Here is a 21,767-nt window from a genome sequence, read left to right on the forward strand (position 1 = left end):
CGAGCCCCCCCCCCCCCCCCCCCCCCCCCCCCCCCCCCCCCCCCCCCCCCCCCCCCCCCCCCCCCCCCCCCCATTTCTCAATTGCGGTGATAATTACTTTGTTTGATTCAGAAACAGGAATAAGAGGGAAAAAGGAATTGTTTAGCGATTTTGCAAAGTGCTCGTGGATAGGCAATAAACCAACCACCAGCCTTGGAAATTTCATTGTTTTGTTTCGGCTTGTTTTTATTTGTTGATGATCTATGGTTTGGATAGGGGGGTGAGAGAGACACGCTGGTAAGAGAGAAGGCTTTTAATTGACCGAGCAAAGAAAAGTAAAGTGAGACAGCCCTGTTTCTCTTGTAGATGTATGTCATGCGTTGCGAGGTATTAATTACCTGGGTTCTAAACAAGGCCAAGATATTTTGTCGGTTGTATCGCAAATAGTTGCCTTGGAGGTTGTTGGAGATGGATCATTTCTTCGTGCCTTGTCTTGAATTGATTTTCCTCTCTTGTATTGCCGGTAAAGGGTGGTCGTGTTAGGTACTTCAGACCATCGATTGTTGGTTCTGCACGTGTTACCTACGGTACATTGTTAGGTGAAACCTGTGACATGTCAAAAAGACTTAAATTCTGTTTTCACTTGGACAGAAACGAAAAAAAAAAAAAAAAAAAAAAAAAAAAAAAAAAAAAGTCGGGTTTGTCAGCATCAAAAGTCCGGCAATGGCTTAAAGGAGCTTGCTTGATTGCTTATATCCAGACGGGAAAACGAAGTGTCCCGAGACAGAAAGAAAGTCGACTGAGAAGTACGTGGAATTGATCAGTGCAAGCGCTAACATGGCGCTTTGATGAACCGACGCCCGGTTCCGGAGCACCTCTACAAACACCAAATGGGGGTTTTCCTTTTTTTTTTTTTTTTCTATTCTCAATTTTTCTTCAATAAGATAATATGAATACGTGGTGTTGTGGGGGGTCGCGGGTTTTGCTTGGGGGGCCTTTTTTTAATTTTTTTTTTATAAACAAGGCGGATTATGCTTGTGATTGTGGATTCAGGTTGGGGTTACTTGTAGATAGGTTATGTACTATATTACGATGAGGAAACCACCTGCTGGCTGCCAACACGAGCGCTGACTGGAACCGTGATGATTACTGAGTGAATATGCAGACCCGAGTGAGTGCCTTGGAGCCGACCATTACTACTACTGGTGCGCCAAGGTAGAAATTCATGGGCGGCCGATGTCGCGAACAGCGAACAGCGAGCAGCGAGTGCACCAACTACAGTCCATGGTCGACCTTACATACCTACTTCGTAGTAGATAGCGGTCTGCTAGTAAGTATGCTGCCTATCTATCTACCATGTACGCACCAATAGACCTGTCTATCGTAGGTAGTGTGATGAGTTGTGCCACGGGTTTTCAAGCCAAGCCAATGATAGCGTATGCTTTCACCCCATGACTCGATAGGGCTCGCTCAGTGTTCCTCAGTCACACTGCACTACCTACCTAGGTAATAACCTGATTTGCTTACATGGCTGCACAATGGACGTATGACACAATATGAGAGTTGTTTGGATATCTTGTTTTGAATTGATATGAGCTACCTGAGAGGTTTCTGTTCACCTTCTACTTTGAGGTGATTGAATTCAGTTCCAGAACCCTTTAATTCCACTCGACCTCGAAATCCCCGCTAATACGCAGAAGACCAGGGAGCGGAACAAACCCCGCCAAGCAGGGTATGTACGTGGTTGCCTCATACAGTAATCCATCCCCTCCCCAATCCTGATAACTCGCTGAGTGGTGACATGTCTTTCTTCTCCTTCATCATCCCAATTGCCAGTAATAATGACTTCACAGTATGATCATGAGTAGCGTTGGGGGTTTCTGTCCCTCCTTGCTGACTCCCGGTGAGGGCCTTCCTCTAAAATGAAAACAGTGACAACTGTGTAGTAAAAACAAATGAGATAAACAACGTCGCTTTGTAACGTTGTGTAATGCCAATGCCGCTATGTGGTATTCCTTTTGAAACGCCGCCCAGATGCAGATGATGAATGCACTTTTTGGTAGTGAACCAGACCAATATATTATGTATTAATTCGAAAAGAGAGGTAGACGAAGACGAAGGCGATTGACGTCTAGTAGACTGATATCGCCGAGATTAATCGGTTAGGATTCCGCGGCGGCAGGTAGAATCCTTCATTGTAGAAATCTGATTTGTCTTCCTCGTCCTGTGTCGAATCGTAATACTTGGCTGTTATTATGCTTTCATTCTGCTTCTCGGAGAATGTGGGAATGGTTGCTGTAGGTGGCGATGGGGGCATTGATTCGTCCTCTGATGACTCGGAATCGTGCTCGAGATCCGGCGGCGATGCAGAGTGTGATGGTGAACGTGTGAGACCCAGGTTGGCAAAGTCCTCCTCATCATCCTCGAACTCATCCGCTTCCATTGTGTGTAATTTGGGTGAAGGTGGTGTAACTAGTTGTGAGGGTATTCTTGAGAGAGGAGCGGCGTCGAACATCTCGATATCCTCGTCATAGTCCATGTCACTGTCGTCATCAGAGTCTGATGAATCGGCTTCCCAGTCGTCCTCCTCAGGTACTGAATCTGCCCATTGTATGTGTCGTTCCTCCGCCTTGGGTGTGGTTGCACCTCGAACGGATTGGTTGAACCAGCTCTCTTGTTCTCGCTCGGCGTCGGCAAGGTCGAGCATCAACGAGTCGAGGAGGTTGGCGTGGCCGACGAGGAGTCGGAGGTTGTGATCGGGACGGGCGGCCTCGGAAGAGAGCTTAGCCCGTGCCTTGTGAGCGAGGAAGTAGGTCTGCGTGATAGACATGGTCTTCTTCTTCTGGAGCTGGTGTTGTGATGGTGAGTGGAAGGGCGACGGTGGGAGAATTGCGGAAACCATCTTGTATATCTTGTATCCCAGTAGCTGGATGGATGTCTTGTTATGTTATAGTGTGACTGAGTGTAGAGCTAATGTTATTATGTCGTCTTTTGTTGTAATAATTCTGTGAGTCAGGCACCGATATCCGGCCAAGGCAGCAAAGGCGAGAGAGGAAGCGGTTCCCTTTTGTATTAAGTGCTGTGAAGGCTCAAGGTGGGCAGGGATCTCGGGCCCGTCCAGAGCTCTGGTGCGGTGTGCGGGTTGTTCTCGGTACCTGGGTACTTGGATACCTGGATACCTGGATACGTCGGTACTAAGCCAGGCACGACGGATCCGACTTTTGGGTGGGCGTTTTGTTGGCGTTGCTAGCTGGAATTCAGAGCAGGGGGGGGGGGGGGGCCGGGCTGGCGGAGTACGAAGATACAAGGGTACGAAAATACCGAGATACCGGGGTACTCAGGTACTCAGGTACAGGGCAGCTGGTACAACAGTTGAATTTACTTATGCAAGCGCGCAAGGGATCGGAGCCTGCAAGCCAAGTAGGTACCTATAGTAGGTAGGTAGGTACTGTTTTGTGGTTATTGTAGTTATTGCTGGATCGGGTAATAGCCTGTCTCTGTGATGTTGGTCTAGGCTGTGCCACGATGCTGGGGCTATTGGACTTCTGAGGACGGCTAATGTTTTGATACGTTGCGTACGTGAGGGAGAGAGACAGGAAGCGAGGCTGGACCCAAGGGAGAAGAATGGGAATTGTGATTCTTTTGTAATGGGGGAAATGAGGGCATCGGGGGCATGAGAAGGTGAGGGAATGGGAGGATGGATTAAAAATGCATCTGCTGACATATTGCGATATGATACAAGGTGCTACCAACACTACCAACACACTACCAACACACTACGGCACTACACCATACTATACCTACTACACTACATTATACTACCTACACTAGGTAAATAATGAATGGTGTTAAGGGTGTTATGGCATGGACTTTGCGCGGAAGCCCGTGCTGTGGGCATCGCAGTCGCCTCGGGCTTAACGGCAGGCCGTCGGGGTCGGGTTGCTCTGAGATTTAAATTCGTAATCGCGTGTCGTGTCCACGATGCGAAGTATGTAGGGTATGCTACTAATACTAATAGCTACCTAGGTAGAGTATCTACTGCCTAGGTAGGACTAGCCTGGCTTCTTAACGTCAACACAACTACCTACCTATTATACATTAACCTTGGTATCTGCTCTCTACACTACTGCCTTGGTTCGAAGCAGGCAGGCAGGCAGGCAGACGGGCAGACAGGCTCGACAGGCAAGGCATGAGACCTGCGGCCGTCAACGACAGAGAAGAAGATCACGACGACCGTAGCGGTACGACTAATCAGTCCGCAGGAATTATGGAACCTGTATGAGAATGTACCCGACAACGCGAACTTAGTGCGAGTCTCTTCACCGCCGTGATGCAATGCCCAGCTCCGATCGCTGGTACCATGCTTAAGTCATAAGGCCGTTTTGTGGCCGTTCAACAACTCCCCGCGTCCAAGCAGCGGAGGTCATCGGAGCTAGGCAATAAACCACCACACCCACACGTACAAGGTCCTCGCATGTCGTACCGGATGCGTTTACTTGATCTGTCTCTGCGACCATGTTCCGCGACGAGAGGCCCATCTCCATGAGGGATCTCCATGAGGGCATGCGAGGGCATGTAGTGCCTGGCGAGCCTGGGCAGGTGGCATAAGAAAGGGCGAGCATCGGGGATATCCTGCTGACCGTCACAGTCACGGCGGCTTTGCCCATCCCGCTACTTAGTAGTACTGCTGCACCCACATCGCTGATGACTACTTACATAACCTGTCCGCTCACTCACTCACTACTGCTACATACTACATTAGCTTGCCAGCACAGCGCATCTGGGCCAACCACATCCCTTGCTGCTCGCTTGTGTCTGGAGTATCTGGAGTTGGCTGAAGTGGCTTTGTTGTATACATACAGTACTTAAGTACATCCAGCAGATCAAAGCAGTCCCTACCGCCTGGATCCTACTGTATGTACTATGTAAGTACCTAGATTATCTACAGCGAGTCCGAAAGCGAGGCGGCTACCTACTACTGCCTGTACCCATGTACACTAGGCGTCGAGCTTGTCAAGACTTTGCGAACTAGGTGCCCTACCACTACCGTACAGCAAATGCCGATAACTACTCACTTATCACAATCGATCTTGAAAATACCGATCGTTCATGATGAATTCTTTCCACTGATTTCCAATTACCAATGAATGCGTGTACTAGCGTCATGGCGCGGCACTATTGCCAGGACTGGGGGGAAATTCATGGCATTGTCCCGGCATCGTGGGGTGCATCAAAAGAACATTATGATGGAATCATGTTTAATTATCAAGGGCTCTGGGCTGTGTGACTCCCACAAGTGCTGATGAATCATCAGTCGGATTGCTCAGCACCCATGAGAAGGTCGACGATTAATAATTCGACCCACTCCGCTCTTGTGTCCCACGCCTGGGTGAATGGGCTTGGCGATGGATTTTTTCTATTGCCAACCGCTAACCTCGTCGCAAATCCGCAAGGCGTAGCCATAGCTCCGAGCACCTTCGCATTAGTGGAGGTGGTATGGGTCTTTTTTTCGCACACAATTCTATGACGCTCGTGTCGATCTCTTTCGATTGACAACGCCGATTATCTCCATGAGACAAATGCGACACTTATGCAGCATACTATGACTCCTTTCCGCCTTTCACTTGACAATCTCCCAAATTCCGAGTAGATCCTCGCAGTAGAATGATAGCGTAAAGAGTCCCGAGTCACGGGTGACGAGTGATAACTGCGAGGTTAAGCTCATTTTGCTGGCTGTGGAACAATTATCACCAAGCTATTGCTGCGCCCAATTGCACTCTAGGCACACAATAAATATGCCATCTACATGATACGATACGTTACCTAATGAATACGGTAACATTCCCAGATCTAGGCCACGTAAGGTAGTAGTAAATACAGCTAAGGAAAGAGAAAAAAAATATTAAACTCTACCTATAAGTATTCTCTGCCTAGTTTGCATACTAGCGGGACACATTATAAGGGTCCGGGTTCCAATTGAAGTACGGGATCAGGTAAGCTGTTCATTAGATACACTAGGTAGGTACTTACTAGGTAAGTCGAAAGATTATGCAAGCACTCTGAATACTGTATCTGCCTAGGTAAGGATCTGTAGATTGTGTCACTCTGAGATGGAGTTTTTCAATTGAGTCAAAGTCCGCGAACTCGTCCGAAAACCCGACCCCGCGCGCCCTATACACTAGGTAAGTAAGTGTTGCACAACCAGAGTAACAAATGATTCCTTATCTAGGCAACTAAATTACCAAGCCTGGGCTACGTCAATCAATTCCTCAATCCTCCAAGGCAGCCGAATACCTACCTACCTACTTACTTACTGCGACGGACTTCAATTGCCTTTAGACACGCGCAAGGAGACTTTACAGCACGTTGCATCGCAACCTGCGCCTCTGACTGCGAATTACGAAATATTCTACGCAATGGGCCTCGTGGCTGACCAGATCGAGGTAAATCAAGCGACGCGAGGCCCAGACCTGCAGGACTGGCGGACAGGGGGCTTTTGGCGACACCCATCATTGTCCCGTCAACGAAGTGCATTTGTAGGTAGGTATTGGAGACTGGACACAATAATTCAACAGATAGCGTTGAGGATACCTGGACTACCTATGCACTGCATTAATTCATAAAAGGATACAAGACCGAGTCTTGGGGGTACTGTAGGTTCAGGTGAACACTTGGCCTCGCTTTCGGCGACGGATTCTAAATACGAGTCGTGTCTTGGTCTTGTCGTGTGTCGTGTTCGCCGGGTTTTGATGAAACCCGCTGATTCCACTGGCTCTTTAAGCGAAAGCAAGGGGGGTTTAGATGGGGAATAACCTTACCTTACTTACCCGTCCCGTACCTAGGTAGGTAGTGGACAGGGGATTGATTATATAACAAGAATTGGTTAAAGGCATAACAAATTAAAGGGAAAAAAAGGTCCCGACAGTTGCTGCAAGGTACCTGCACGCCCTAGCTAGGCAGACGAGATACTTTGCTCCAGCAACGCCGGCGTAGGGCTGAGGTGGGATTATGATCTGGGCTCATTTCCCAGCCATGAGCCCCGTAACAGTCACTCGGGAACATTCAGCCCCCGGTCCAAGTCTCCTCTTCTAGGGGTCCTGACCCGTCTCTGCGTCTCTAGATACTTACTATGTACTGTAGGTAGTCCGCCGCTAGGTTGATATTGTGCCTGATGGACCTTTTGCCGGCTCAGCCACAAACAAACAAATACTGCCTGCCTATGCAGTGTAGAACAGGACAACGGCGGCAAAGGGAAGGGCAAGATACTGGTACACCAAGTAGGTATGATTAGGGCCAAGATACGAGTCTGTGTCATTCGCTTTCGCAAGATCTGCTGTATACTACTGTGTATACGGTTCAGACAAGTATGATCGTGTCGACCCATGTATCGCGTCCACTGATGCGTGATGGTATTCACACACGGCACAGTATGGTGTTGAGCGATCTGTCTCGGCACCGTGTTTCACGATCCCCAGTTCGTGGCGGGAAGCTGCTGATGGAATGAGACGAGATGGGGCCCTTTGCGCTTCGGTCATCTCCTTTGGAAACATTGCGCAGCGCCCCAGTCTCCAATCTCATCCCAGACTCATCCCCGACTCACCCCTACACACGGCGCGCCACACACCACACTGACCACAGCAGCCCGCCTTATGACGGTAGTTGTAGGCGATCTGGCGGTGACGGCAATCTGCCCTAAGCCAGTAACGTAGCAGCGGGATAGCAGCACCGCCTCAATATGTCGAATTGCGGCCAATCACCTCTCTGTAGTCTATATAGTAGTATACGCACAACTCTAATGGAACCCACCCCATATCTGCCGATTTCTTTGTCTTACACGCCTGACGAGCTTCATCATGAGATGGAGCCGCATACAGGATAGGTAAGTATATCATCACCATGATTCATTTGGTATGGTATAGTATAGTGTCTGTGCAACGTGCCCTAAGTAAGCAAGTATGTACTGCACCTTTGGATACGATCCGATACCGACAATTTGACTCGCAAGCTCATACTACCCATCCTCTACCTAGTCTACAAAACAACTCGTTTATGCGGGCATTTACATCAGATGGTTATCTCTGGTTCTCTACAGATATGATGGCACTCCGTATTGCGCGAAACGATTTTTCGGCCCTCTCTCGCGCCCGAGTTTCTCCCGACCATTGGCTCCGATTACCTACTTGGGCCAATGGAGAAACGGAGCCGGGTTGTCCCCGGGGGGTTTTTTTACTGATTGAATTATCGAAAAAATAATTCAATAAAATCATTATTAACTGTTTTTAACGCTGTATTATTCCATTCAATACCACTCCACACATCCCCCCTGACACAGAACAAGTAATGAATAACTGCAATGCCTGTTTTGCTTTGACTTTCTTTGGACGGTTCTTGGCGAGTATTACCTAAGTATATACCTAGAATTATTCCCCGTCTGCTACTCTACTCTATGGTACCTACTTTCGCTTCTCGGTCGAAAGAGATAGGCACGGGGGTGCTGGGGTAGGTTACAGCGACGGAGACGCTGACGAGCTTCGAGAAGTTTTCGCTGCATAGGCTATCCCTCCTGCATGGCTGACTGCACTTATTCAGCTCATCATCAATGCAACCCTTCAGGTGCAATGCAGCCGCCCCTCTCTCTCCTTTCCGACAGTGATGATCTGTTCGAATAGGTGGTATGAATTTCGCGAAGTGTGGAATATGGATGTGAGGTAACGCCGCAACGCCGAGCGACAGATAGCAGCGAAGCATTGTTCGCTCCGCTATGATAAGAGCCGAGCGGGTTATTGGGCATCACTAAAGCCTCACAAATTTATGCCGAGTTCATATAGGTACCTAGGTCCTGTTTTTTCCAGCCCTATGTCGTATTACCACTCACAAGAGAGTGTAAGGTTCCTGGGAGGATCCGGGGGTTCGGGGTTGGTTGTCATGGTATAACCATCAATGCTAATGGGATATTTTCTAACCCAGCTTTATGCAATAATATTGTGGAGTTTATGATCCTCTCCTGTCATCAACTTCAAACGGCAGCCCAGTCTCGCTCTGACAGGAGCAGCAACACTATTTACTTAATGATATTTGTGCTATTGATAGACTATCGGGTACGGCTGCGGATTTCTATATTATATTGCCATATAACCCAGCTCCTTAATGAGATGTACGTAGTAGCCATACTATATGATCATAACAATCATAACATAAAACAACCAGCACCCATTTTTAGGTTATGAAGTGTCTCGAGCTGACTTCATGACAATGGATCATGTACACGATACGATGCAATAGGCTGTACCCAATTACGATTCCTTCAGCTAAATGTAGGCTCGACTCATGCCAATACCTACACACGCTACTATGTATGCTAATACCCAGCCTGGTGGAGAGTTAGTATGGCTTTAGCCTCGTCTATCAGCTGTCATGGAATACCTGAGCGAACCCACCTAGGCGGCTAAGAAATCCAGGGTCCGAATTAACGCGAAATCCCGAATAATGAGAAAAAAGGAAGTAAAAACCAGACTGGTCGCGACTTAGCGTAGTTTAGGAGAGACCAGCCTCGCCTCCCCTCGCGCCCTCGTCGGCATACCATCCGCTTGAAGCTACCGCCCGTTCATAAGGAACCTGATGTCAATGTACCTGCTTTGGTGCTTCAATAGTGCGAATGGAGGCGAGAATTAAGTTTAGCCAAAACCCGACACCTCGGACGAGGTCTCAAGCCTCAACGACTAGACCCGTCGACCCGGGTCCGACTTGTACTGTAGATAGTTACATTACGACAAGTTTAAACGCACTTATGCAGAGCGAGCGCGCCGAGGCGGGATGGGATCCAAGACATGCAGATTACTATTCAACACTTGGCTGCTGCGTTGTTTGCACAGATACCTGTGCCGTACGGAACTGTTGAGCCCTTCCTAAATTTCGTATTTAGAGAAGTTGTTATGATGGAAAAGGGAGCACTCGTCGTCTATCGCATCTCTCTCTCTTCGAGTCCTACGCTAGGTACATGCCCATGCAGGCACGTAGGTATGTAGGTAAACGATCTTCTCATTTCTCATCATTTGATGCAAGGATCGTGGAGTTCATGTACTTCCTTCCGTATATCATGATTGTAAACAGCAAAGTGTAGGTACATTCCTAAACACCTAGACGCATCGTACATTTTCTACGCGTGTCCTACGGCCCCTTACTCTTAATGCCTGTCGAATCTCACGCCACGTTGATCATTCCCAGGCCGTCGGATACCATCCTTCACGATGTGATTCAGCCCTGTACCAAAGGTGTGGTGTGCCCAGCTAAGTGGCCGGGGGGGAAGGCGTGTTTCTTTATTTGCAATGGCCCATGAGCCAGGGGTAGTGGTGGTGGAAAGGACTTTCTTTTGGTTTCGTTCGGCAATGGACCAGTCAGAACGAGCCGTGGTGCCTGGATCCTTGCCTTGGGCGGGAACCTCGTGGCTTCACGGCTTGGATGGGTGATATTATCTCACGCACCTGATCGCCTACTTATGCTCATTTCTGGGGCAACTCCCTTCCCTTCCCCACTCCTAAGCATGGTATGGAAGGGATCGTGTTGACGTTTCTGTCGTGAAAACCTTAGCTCTCTCGTGAGACCTCATCTGACCTGTCTATCGCAATATCTCCCGCCCGGGAATTACAGCACAAACCTGCGCGGTCTTTTCGTTTACAGCGTAATGACATAGCCAATACGACTAGTGCCGCGAGATACCTGGAGCAGTTTCTCCGTGTTATGATATGTAGCAGATATCCTTTACCGGGTTCTCCATTGTTCGCATTGTTGACGTTGCCTGTCAGCAAGCCAGCCAATCTCGTCTACCGGAGTGGTTTCGTCTACGTTCACCAAATTCATTCTTTGTGCTATTCTCGGCCACCGACCGTCCTCGTAGTAATAAATTGGATCAATTACAATTGTATTGCAGTCCTACAGTACACGAAACACTGCTGTGGGTTCATAGGGCTGGTTCCTTCCGTTCCGTCGCCATAGGGCTCCGAAACAATCGCGGACTTTTTGCTCTTTCAGGCTACGCATCGCGAGCCTGGCGGCCTACAGCACAAGTAAACGCCGATTCACAGCTGGCTGGAATTGTGCAAGTGGTGTGTGGAACCCACACCCCCTTCACCACGTATCTCCCTCATCAGCCTGTCTATGATACATTAAGTACTGTGGTGTAGAAGTAGCGTAAGCCAGGCGCGGCTGGGCTCACCTGGCCAGGGCCTGAGCAATGCTGTTCCAACACCGTGGTTCAGGCTCTGCCAAGAGTCCCCGGACTGTTCCTGGTACTGAGCTACTATCTTGGCCTCATCAATCGCCCAAGCCGTATCATCCAGCCAAGAGGCTCAAACCAGTCTTATGATATGAAGCTCCCATGGGCCAGGGATAGTTATCCAAAAGACACTAGCTTCTTCCCGTTCAGTGGCTAGGTATACGGCCATGTCTGACTTGATTCTGCACCACAGTGCAGGTCGAGCAACTATTTTCTCGAGTATCGGGTCTCAGAAACGTTTTCTCAGGTGATGAATTGAACTAGTATTTGTGGCGGATGAGATGGTCTCAAAACTGACCCGGGAACTAGCGGCGCGGCAAGTACCGTGTGAGGAGTCACAATATTATGACTAGGTAGTGCTTAAGATCAGCAGCGAGAAGTCTAGTGACGAGGCGTGACTGTTGAGCCGGAAATAAAGCGTTGCAGTTATACCGGCGTTCCCAGTACCATGGCTATGGCTACGATGTTTCGGCTGTGATTCAACCAATCCTCTAAGTAACTTGACCTAGTTTCGGGCGATAGAATGCCTCCCCGCAGACTCGAAACTGACAAATCCAATATGACTGCCGATACATGTATCAACAACTTAGCTTGAGGTCAGCTTGGTTCTTAAGCCGCAGAATTAATCAGCAGTCAATACCAATATTCCGTAGTGGTCAAGGGAGTGCTAATTCCGTCATAATCCCACTCAATAAGAATTGTCTAGTGGACCGCCAATGCCATTATTCATCAGCGAGGCTCGGATCCTCCCAGAGTCCCGCCAGCGTTGTCCTTGTGCTTGATAACATAAAGGCTAGTGTGCCGAAGGATATCTTTAATTAATCAATGATCACACTAGTTTGACTACCAAGGTGACGGCGCAAAAAGTCCAACAGGCAATAGCAATCTCAACGATCATTTTCCGAAAAGGGCATTTCGGCTTTCTTTTTTTCGAACTTAAGTGTGATGTAAGATTTTCGTCGTTAATCTTTTTCTTTTTCTTGTTTTTAGCGTGGCCTCGACCCAAGCTGCCGGAAGACCCAGACTATTGGGATAATGGCGTGATGCTTGCCGTTCTTTGTCTGGCCCTTCATCTCCCCCGTTGCTTCTGGTCTAATGTAGTGTTTAGTGCCTGGACGAGATGAGATGAGTTGTAAATCCCGTGCATGTACGTACGTAGTAGTCGGCTAAGATAAACGGTGGATGGAATTGTAACGACTGTGAGACATTGTCGTAGGAGAGAACAATACGCTGCTGTCATACTAGAATTGGAACTATAGGGGGCGTATTATTGTCTTCAAAATGAACGTGTCACCTACCGTACCTGTTCCACTACATCTTATGATATCCAGAGACATGGCGGCGGCGTCTCTGTCACCTTTACAGAAGGCACTGTTATGTTGACACAATAGCGGGGGATACAATGTTGCTATGTGTCCATATTGTCTGCCACCGATGCACAACTGTATTCTTTCTTGTACGATGTGGCTGTCTTGAACCCATTTATCGTTTATCGGGACCGGTCCCGTCTGGGTAGTTACTGGTTGTTATTAAACGAAGGATGTGACAAGGCAACTTGAGACAGCAATTCGCGTTTGGCATCCCCGGAATGAAAGGATTTAATGATATGTCATTTTACCCCATGCTATCTATGGCTTAATACGACCCTGTGTACCGATCGACTGGGTAGGTGGGTGGTATCTTAGATCAATAATCCGGGGTAAACGCAGTTACCCAAGATGCGGTATGGTAGCCAGCCAACCAGATTCCTACACGAATTGATGATAATGCCGATGTATTGAAACTATCACTCTAATGAACGACTTCCGAGTCATAAAGGCTCTACACGGAGTGCGCGGGATGAGACATGGGACCGAGACAACCACGTGGACGAAACTGAGATTCCGGAGGTGCTGGACGTGAACCTTAAGGTCTAAGCCGAGGGCTAGAAGGGGCGAGAACGTGTTTCAGACCTTCCCGAAACAGCCTGCTATGTTGTAGGCTTGACATAGTGGTATAGACATTCCCAGTTTCTATGTTCTAGCCCAGGGAGGCCGGCGAACGTCTCATATGCAATCCATCGAGAGGATATCACATCACATCACATCAGCCGCTTCATTTGCTGTGTTGAGATTGGTTGCGCTGCGCACAGCTATGTACGGTCGGATATTATCTTTCTATTATTGTCTTCATTGATTGTAAGTAGATGACTAGTGGTAGGCTGTTACTGTAGTCGTAGCTTGGTCTTTTTCCTTTTACCGCCAACTTCCCTATGCTCTTCGATATTCAACAATGCCTCTCGTTTCTTCTCACTGACGGCCTTCATATGATCGCGTATGAAGCGTGTTTCCAGATTCACTCCCTCTTCACTCCACTCTTCCATTTGCTTGCCGCCAACACTTTCTTCTATATTATGAATTCGCTCGACGTCACGTTGCCCTACGAACGAGACACAGTCGCCTTTACGACCAGCTCGCGCGGTTCGACCTACTCGGTGAATATAATCAACTGCTTCTTGCGGGATGTCATAGTTGAGAACTAAGGATACCTCTGGTATATCCAAGCCACGACTTGCTACATCAGTGGCCACCAGTATTCGGGCTGCCTTGGCTCTGAATCGCTCTAAATTGGATGTCCTCTCCCGCTGGGGCAACTTCGAGTGAAGAGCTGTAACACGATGATCCAGAAGCCGTAACAAATGGTGAAGATCTGTATTGAATGAGTTAGTATCGTCGGTTCTGCTGTAAAGGGATACAGATAGCCAAGCAGGTAGAAAGATGGTTAGAGGTCAAGGACTTGCATACATTGAGCTGTCGAGGCCCGGTTGCAGAAGATAATGAGTGACTTTTCTACATTTACGTCGGTGAGAAGAAATGCATGAAGGTAGTATTCCTTGTGAGTAACGTTGACTTGCAGATACATCTGCCGTAAAGTATCTGGAACAGCGATTTTTTCTATGTCCACTTCACAGACATAGGCCCCTTTCTTACCGGGCTTTGCCGGCATGTCCTTCAAGGCTCTGACCTCGGGGGTTACGGTGGCCGTGTAAAGAAGTGTCTCTAGGAGAGGGTTAGCGTATATGATTTTCTAAATTGGGTATGAATCAAAGGGTTCTCCTCCGTGGGTAAATGAGGGCTGAAAAAATGTGTAGCATACGGGCAAAGAGATGTCAGTATCACTCACGTCTTTGTGTTGATGGAGGTAATACACCGAGGACTACTTCTAGATCTGGCAACATGCTACCAGGCCCGTTGGCGGCAAGTATTCGATCCGCTTCATCAAGGACAACGAACTTGGTTCGTTTGAGACCTGCAACAGTGTCTTCTCCCGAAGATCTAATATGATCAGCTAAGCGGCCAGGGGTCGCTATTACGATGTGTGGACGCTGCGCGAGCTCTATTGCTTGCTGGCGCATGTCTGCACCGCCTGTAACTAGTAGTGTCTTCAAGGACCTCACTGCACCAATAGCTTTCACTTGTTGCTGGATTTGCAGAGCAAGTTCTCTTGTAGCAGTCAAAACGACAGCATATATCGAACTCGGGTCTTGAGACCACAGTTGGAGAATGGGAGCCATGAAGGCCACTACCCTTGGTATGAGAAGGTGATGCCATTAGAAGCCTTAGAGAATGAAGTTCGGACTGACCTGTTTTACCGGAGCCTGTCCTAGACGAGCCGATCACATTGCGGCCTTCTAAGATGGCAGGTATAGTGAGCCGTTGAATGCGAGTAGGGCGATGTATAGCCATGTTTTTCAGACTCTGGGTAAGCCATGGCCTCAGGTTCAGATCATGGAAAGACAAAGATGAGTTTCCGGGAACAGTGACCTCAGCCTCGGCGACAGTCACGGGCGTAGGCACATTTGCCGGCACTTGAACTGCGGCAGCCCTTGGCTTTACTCTCGATGGCACATTTACTGACAAAGAAAGCACATCTCCTCTTGATGTAGAATCACTGGACAGCCTACGGCGTTTGCGAGAAGCATTGTTGTCAAGCGAATCAGATTCAGACTCAACCTCAGACTCGGAGCCGGCTGGGGCTGGGCTTGACTGGCTCAAGGCGGCATGCTCCAGGTCGCTTTCGTGGTCGGAGATGGATGACATTGAAGGACCGGCACTCCCAAATGAGATTCTTCCAGATACACAAGACCTAGCCAGGTGTTCGAGTGACGCAATGCAGTTCGGGGTTTAGATCAGGTACAGCAGGGGTCGTGAAGTCTTCATGGTCTGTTGAGAAGCCAAATAAATTTTTGATAACAACGATAACGACCACTGTGCTTGGCACAGAGCGGTAGCGGGTTCTGCGGAGATGTGGGGTGCAAAACTGGAGCTTTGGCCAATGAACGACAAGGCCCTTGTCCCACTTACTTAAGTAAACATACAAGCGCGCGCGTCGACGCTATTAGCCGCCCAGTCCGCTATGCAACTCTCTACTATGTACTTAAGCTTACTGTATCTAGGTAGGCAAGTACATAGTAGTAGAATGTATATCCTACCGGTACTACAACGTAAGTTCTAGATGGCTTTCCGTGCATGGGAAGAAGAATAGGGCAAGAGTAAGTAGCACACGCTGTCAGCGTGATCACGCGTGCAGCAAACTCAGGGCATCAACTACATGTATTTTACTCGACGCAGCCTACATGTGCTGTATCTGTGTAGTTTAGCCATTTCGGTAGCGATACGGACGTACCTGAGTGGTTACATGCGTACGGAAATTATCCATTACGCAGTTCGCAATAAGCGTGAGAGGGCACCCAGACTACCTACCAAGATCAGCTCGACCACACCTATTCTCCTTTACCTATATGTAGTTGTACCAGCTACAGAGACGTCTAAAGACGTCTAAGTTGGCCGAGGCGATGATATGATAAATTCTCGCACCCTGAAAATTGTTACTGTGCCCTGGTGTAGGTCAACTCACCTAAGTCAATAGATGACAACGCACTCTTATGGAGAGTTGGCAATCATACAGTAGAGTAGGTACGGAGTGGGCATCTAAGACCTGCTGTTAATCGTCCGGCAACTTTAATGTTTATTTAAAACTCGCGTAGCGATGTGACCGCGAATAATAGGAGGATCATTATAGCTCACCGTAACCTTCTGGATTTCATTAAAGGCTGATCCTCTCCGTGGCACGGCAGTTGCCCTGAAAGACTCCCCAAACTATGCTTTAAGTTTGCTTTGATGACGGGACATTTGAATCCACCGGACCCCAAAGCTGAGATCAAAAGCCCCCATCCTCCCAGTGAACGCGCTCGTGCCCACCGTCAGGATCTGATTACTCGGCGTCCGTTGCCCAGGGCATCGAAGTGTGACAACCAGTCACCTGTCCTTGGAAGTCGTATGGGCCGGATGGATAAATAAACAGAAACAAAGACAACAAGATGTCGAATTGACCACCTCAGTGAATGTAGACTGGATGGGCTTCGTTAGAATCTTGTTGAAAGAGAAGCAGAGTGTCTGGGTGGTTAGCGATTAGCTTGTCACCTAACATATCATACATTCTTGTATGGTCGGGCTTAGAAACTAGGGCGAAGCCTTAAAAACATTTTGATAACTAGTATTATTATCTATTCCTGTCATGTTACCCGTATCTGCCTTGTATTCTTCATACCTCGCTTATTTGAAACCTTTTGGATATAGTAGGAGATACCGCGCAAAAAGCCAAACACACATCTGCGACATAAAAGAAGCGTAAAAATCACACCGAAAATGAACTGAAGCCCTCGGCCAACAAACAGCTTAAAGCTATCTCAGTAAGATTGGTCTGGCGGAGGTCTGGCACCACGGTGACAGCTAGCAAGTTGCGCTTGACATGGTGCAATGTGTGATACCACCTACACTACAGTGCTCAGCTTCCCTGCATCAAATGAAGAACCATATCTGCAAGGAAAAGGGAGTAGTGCCGGTACCTTCTAATTATTGGTATTGATTGACATCCGGTTTCGACGGGTTGTCAATGCCCAGCAGAGGCTAGTACCCAGTCTCGTCGGTCAATGTCGCTACCGAAATCCAACGTCACCAACACGCGGGATATCTGCTTGGATCCGAGGTTCATCTGAACAGGCATCTTTGCCCCCCTACCAGTGCTAGCGTAGATGCGATTGCGGTACCAGCTTGCTCTTGAGTAGGTACAGTCGAGTCTTGGTATGGGTTCTGGTTCTGGTATGGGCCTGTATGGGGGATGTCTACAGGGATTGTCTAGGTCGACCGTGGGGCACTTCCTTGTGACGAGATGGGGTCGACCCCGTTCATTCGAATGAGTTGGCGAATCTAGCATCTCGTTTGGCCATTGCGCGCTTCTACATACCGGCTGGTCGATGTGACGCTTGACATGCTGGGTTCTAATACAACGCAGCACCTCGACAGCACAGTGATCAGTGGCGCAAGTCTGGCTGCGAATGCCGTATCTGGCTACCTACCCAAGATTAGGTACGTGTATATACAGTTGGTACTGTGCTCTTGCAGCTGTCGTGGGGCTGCTCGGTCTACTCGGGGGCTCTTTGCCGAGGCCACTGTTGCTTGTTTATTGTTGTCGTTACTTTCAACCTTTCAAGCTTTTACAATAGGTACCGTAGTCTTTGGTGATTCGCGTCCGTGTCACACATTAGTGTACCCAAGCTAGGTATCAATTATATGTTATCGCCGTTGTCACTATTGTCAGCTTAGTAGGTAGGTGGGCGGCTTACCATTCGTTAGCCGCCGAGGACTTGTCTCATCTCGACATCCGAAACAACGAGAGCCAGATTCCACATCACCTATTACGCCATGGTAGACGTGGTAGACATGGTAAAGTGCGCAAGTGGCAGGCATTCGTCGGCCCGGCCGAACAAGTGTCTCTCTGTCTCGCCCTGGGATTGGTTCTGGATTGGCGTCAGGATAGACACGCCAATATCCACCCCTACCTACACAATACACACAGGCTTACATAGGTAGGTAGTAATAAGTATGTACACGTACCTGTTAACCTAACTACTTACCTAGGTACACTACCTCGAGCATCGTCGACCTAGATCTCGATACGTGGGCAAGGTGGGCACAGTCAGTCGAGGAAGGGATCGGGGTCGAAATAAAACACCGACCTCTGACTAACGCGCACGCATCCACGGTATTTCGTGTGTACCGGGCAGATACAGGGTATTGCGCACCGTAGCTGAAAATCAATGTCTCGATACTATTAAGTGCGACTGACTCTGAATAGACTGCTGAAGAACAAAGGACTGGACGAAGTATCTGTATATGTTGTAAGTGTGTAGGTACGGCCTGGAACTGAGAGTGAGGATATGGATATTTTATTGGCTCACCAGTCCGGCCCATCTTGAGAGGGAAGCCCCCCTGTCATTCCCCCCCCCAAAAGCCCCTCACCCCCAAACACATGCCTGCTGGTGAGCAGAGCCTGTAGTGTAGGTAGTGTAAGTACCTGAGCGTGCCATAACTACCTACCTATACTAAGAGGTAACCTACTAGGTCAGGTACCTACCTACCCAACTAAGGAGGCAAGTAACTTACAGCCCAAGAAACCCAAGATAGGAGGGGAAACCTCGCTGCCTCGAGAGGCCGTCCATCCATCCATCCATCCATCAATCAATCACACCAACATTCTTCAATGCTTGTTTCTTTTCCGGTTTGCAACACCTTTTCATGTTTTATTATACCGTCTTTTGAACCTCGATTCTTGTTTCTATCTGGCTTTCTAGATTACATGCACATCTCGTCGCATATCGTCTGTCCCCCTCTCGTCCTCCATCTTCTGCTGTAATCTGTCGACACACTTGGCTCTCTAGCTTTACCTTGGGCCACTGGAAAGCCACTTGAGCTTCGGAGGAATATCCGCTCAGAAATACATACCTATCGAATAGCCTTGATGTAGTGGCCCCCTGCTGCCGCATACAGACGCATATACACTACTTAGCATCTCCTTTGCCGTCTCAAGGCTCTTCCGTTCGTTCGCCCGCTCCCTCGACCGACCGTCCGTCCATCTGTCCGTCGCTTTGGCCCTTGTCCTGCACCACTGTGTAACCCGTTGCGAGCCTTCCTTCGCAACGGCTCGTCGCGTAACAGAAGGCAGGCTCGGCCCTTTTGTTTTGCTCTACTGTGCTCGACCGACCGGACCGCCAGCAGATACTACCTGCATACCCGTGGCTGCAGAAGGCGTTGTGCGTACCGAACCTAATATCCCATGTCTGAGCACAACTCAACATCCCAGGCTCCTGAGCCTGTGGCACTCAATGTAAGTTAATAAACTTTTCTTCCTGTTCCTCTTGCCTCCCTCACCACCTCCTTTGTTTATACGACTCTCACATCATTGCCCTCCGAGAAAGGCAGTAGGGTCAAGAAAGAAGGAATTTCCATTGTCACATAATGCTGACTTTGTATTCTACTCAAGGGCTCAACTGCCTCGCGTGACACTACTGCCGCAGCCCCTATCGTGGGCACACCACCAACATCAGCTCCCATAGCCATGATGTCGTCCCCTGCTCCGCTACGACCAGCGCTCGGCGGCCGTCCTGGTGGTGCCCGGACTCCAAGACTAGGCTTAGCCATTCCCCCATCTCCTAATGTGAAACCTGTTGGCGCGGCTATGGCTGGGCCAACCCGACCACAGCTTACCGTCCATGTCGCTACTCCTATGGGCAGCACTGTTGCACCGTATGAACAAACCAGATCCTCTATCCAGCCAGGCCAGTCAGCTAGCGGCGGTAGTGAGAGTAGTGCGGCACACTCAAGGTCGGGTAGCTTTGGGCCTTTGGATGGGAGAGCGAGCAACCCTACATCCGCAGGGTCTCAGTTTTCTGCATTATCCTTCGCCTCACAATACGGCATCGGATCACGCCCACAGGGTACCCCTGATCCGATATCCGCGGTTGGCTCCATCTACTCGGAAAGAAGCGAAGGGGGCGTCGGAATGGAACGAGATGGAAGCATGCATGGCCTAGAAAGCAGCTTTGACAAACTAGCGCTCGACAAGGCTAGGACTGCCGATGTCGAAGAGCTAGATAGTGATCAGAGTTGGAAACTTGCCAGCATGGAGGGACGTATTATGGAGTTGGGTAGCCTTGGTGAAGGTGCTGGAGGGGCAGTCACTCGATGCCAACTCAAGGGGGGAAAGACAATTTTTGCGTTAAAGGTCCATTCGCCTCTTTGTCACTACATTTTTCGCGGTAATGCTGACATGCATATAGGTTATCACTACCAACCCTAACCCTGACGTAAAAAAGCAGATTTTTAGGGAGATAAAGTTCAACATGGGCTGTGCATCGGAGCATATCTGCCGCTATTACGGAGCTTTTGTTGATGCTGCAAATGGTACGATTTCTATTGCCATGGAGTTCTGTGAAGGTGGATCTCTCGACAGCATCTACAAGGAGGTCAAGAAACTCGGTGGCCGGACAGGAGAGAAAGTCCTTGGTAAGATTGCAGAAGGTGTGTTGAGTGGTCTGACCTATTTGAACGACAAGAAGATCATGCATCGCGATATTAAACCCTCGAATATTCTACTCTGTCGCACTGGCGAAGTGAAGCTCTGCGACTTTGGCGTGTCTGGTGAATTCGGCACTAAGGGTGACGCCAACACTTTCATCGGCACTAGCTATTACATGGCGCCGGAGAGAATCACGGGTCAAAGCTATACCATCACCTCTGATGTCTGGTCTACCGGCGTTACACTCCTTGAAGTAGCACAGCACCGCTTCCCATTCCCTGCCGATGGGACAGAAATGCAACCTAAAGCCGGTTTAATAGATCTTTTGACATACATTGTACGGCAGCCGATACCAAAATTAAAGGATGAGCCGGACGCCAACATTTACTGGACTGATGGCTTCAAATACTTCATCGAATGCTGGTAAGTTTCAACGAGTCATTGTTTTCATTTGCTCTTTTTATATGTGTGCACCCAGGTCAACACGAGAACAACCGAAAGTTAACGCAGAAATTTGTTACAGCCTAGAAAAAGAACCAACTCGTCGCGCAACTCCTTGGAGGATGCTTGAGCACCCTTGGATGGTTGAAATGCGTGGTAAGCGAGTTAACATGCAGAAATACCTGTCTCAAGTATGGGGTTGGGATGAAGTCGAGACGAAATCATGAGAGCTCCCTCGTCAAAACACAGAGGTTATCAATTCGTTAATTACCCCAACATCTTTACCTAGATTACAGCAGTGCCCTTTATAACGGGTCTTTTCGGCTCGAGGAAATTTGGATGGCGCAACGCCTAGGGGAACAGCATCTCTCCCAATAACACGCCTCGTTTAAACAGGCGCTTGATTGCATTTGACGCGCAGCATAAAGATACCCCCATCGATAATGCCTGGCACAGGATAAGACAAAATCCATGCAGCAAACCACCATTCTATACAATCTTGCAATGAATAATTGACAGGGGAGGGATGGCATCGACAACCTCGACATCAAAATAATGCAAACACTTCCACGGCAAACCATATACTCTGACTTAAAAGCGTACGAAAATCTACCCGTGAAGTATTACTAGCGCAAAAATCGAAGGCTGAGAGAGAGAGATCGGATTTCAAAGTCAAAAC

At 48.8% G+C, this 21,767-nt stretch overlaps 6 protein-coding genes across 6 annotated transcripts; 3 read left to right on the forward strand and 3 right to left on the reverse strand.

Annotated features, from left to right (window-relative positions):
- Nucleotides 1-1,730: 1,730 nt before the first annotated feature.
- Nucleotides 1,731-3,121, reverse strand: F5B22DRAFT_152823 (uncharacterized protein). Its single transcript, XM_047969157.1, has one exon. It carries the CDS (start codon nucleotides 2,879-2,881, stop codon nucleotides 2,111-2,113), a length of 771 nt encoding a protein of 256 aa, XP_047835675.1. The 5' UTR covers nucleotides 2,882-3,121; the 3' UTR covers nucleotides 1,731-2,110.
- An 832-nt stretch (nucleotides 3,122-3,953) lies between these two features.
- F5B22DRAFT_152845 (uncharacterized protein) lies at nucleotides 3,954-4,963 on the reverse strand. The gene has a single exon (XM_047969158.1). It carries the CDS (start codon nucleotides 4,644-4,646, stop codon nucleotides 4,344-4,346), a length of 303 nt encoding a protein of 100 aa, XP_047835676.1. The 5' UTR covers nucleotides 4,647-4,963; the 3' UTR covers nucleotides 3,954-4,343.
- Nucleotides 4,964-7,815: 2,852 nt separating this feature from the next.
- F5B22DRAFT_152853 (uncharacterized protein) lies at nucleotides 7,816-8,325 on the forward strand. Its single transcript, XM_047969159.1, has one exon. The coding sequence runs from the start codon at nucleotides 7,876-7,878 to the stop codon at nucleotides 8,230-8,232; it is 357 nt and encodes a 118-aa protein (XP_047835677.1). The 5' UTR covers nucleotides 7,816-7,875; the 3' UTR covers nucleotides 8,233-8,325.
- Nucleotides 8,326-13,389: 5,064 nt separating this feature from the next.
- Nucleotides 13,390-15,461, reverse strand: F5B22DRAFT_585283 (P-loop containing nucleoside triphosphate hydrolase protein). The gene is made up of 4 exons (XM_047973484.1): nucleotides 14,874-15,461; nucleotides 14,414-14,812; nucleotides 14,035-14,289; nucleotides 13,390-13,939 (listed from the first exon to the last, which is right to left on the reverse strand). The coding sequence occupies exons 1-4, from the start codon at nucleotides 15,328-15,330 to the stop codon at nucleotides 13,455-13,457; spliced, it is 1,596 nt and encodes a 531-aa protein (XP_047835678.1). The 5' UTR covers nucleotides 15,331-15,461; the 3' UTR covers nucleotides 13,390-13,454.
- Nucleotides 15,462-15,772: 311 nt separating this feature from the next.
- Nucleotides 15,773-16,123, forward strand: F5B22DRAFT_585284 (uncharacterized protein). Its single transcript, XM_047973485.1, has one exon. The coding sequence runs from the start codon at nucleotides 15,842-15,844 to the stop codon at nucleotides 16,070-16,072; it is 231 nt and encodes a 76-aa protein (XP_047835679.1). The 5' UTR covers nucleotides 15,773-15,841; the 3' UTR covers nucleotides 16,073-16,123.
- Nucleotides 16,124-19,356: 3,233 nt separating this feature from the next.
- Nucleotides 19,357-21,354, forward strand: F5B22DRAFT_152963 (BcMKK1, mitogen-activated protein kinase). The gene is made up of 4 exons (XM_047969160.1): nucleotides 19,357-19,456; nucleotides 19,548-20,353; nucleotides 20,409-21,070; nucleotides 21,171-21,354. Exons 2-4 carry the CDS (start codon nucleotides 19,688-19,690, stop codon nucleotides 21,313-21,315), a joined length of 1,473 nt encoding a protein of 490 aa, XP_047835680.1. The 5' UTR covers nucleotides 19,357-19,456; nucleotides 19,548-19,687; the 3' UTR covers nucleotides 21,316-21,354.
- The last annotated feature ends 413 nt before the right edge of the window (nucleotides 21,355-21,767 follow it).

The sequence above is a fragment of the Xylaria bambusicola genome (assembly GCF_022495145.1).
Source record: "Xylaria bambusicola strain CBS 139988 unplaced genomic scaffold F5B22scaffold_2, whole genome shotgun sequence".
Classification (NCBI taxonomy): Eukaryota; Fungi; Ascomycota; class Sordariomycetes; order Xylariales; family Xylariaceae; genus Xylaria; species Xylaria bambusicola.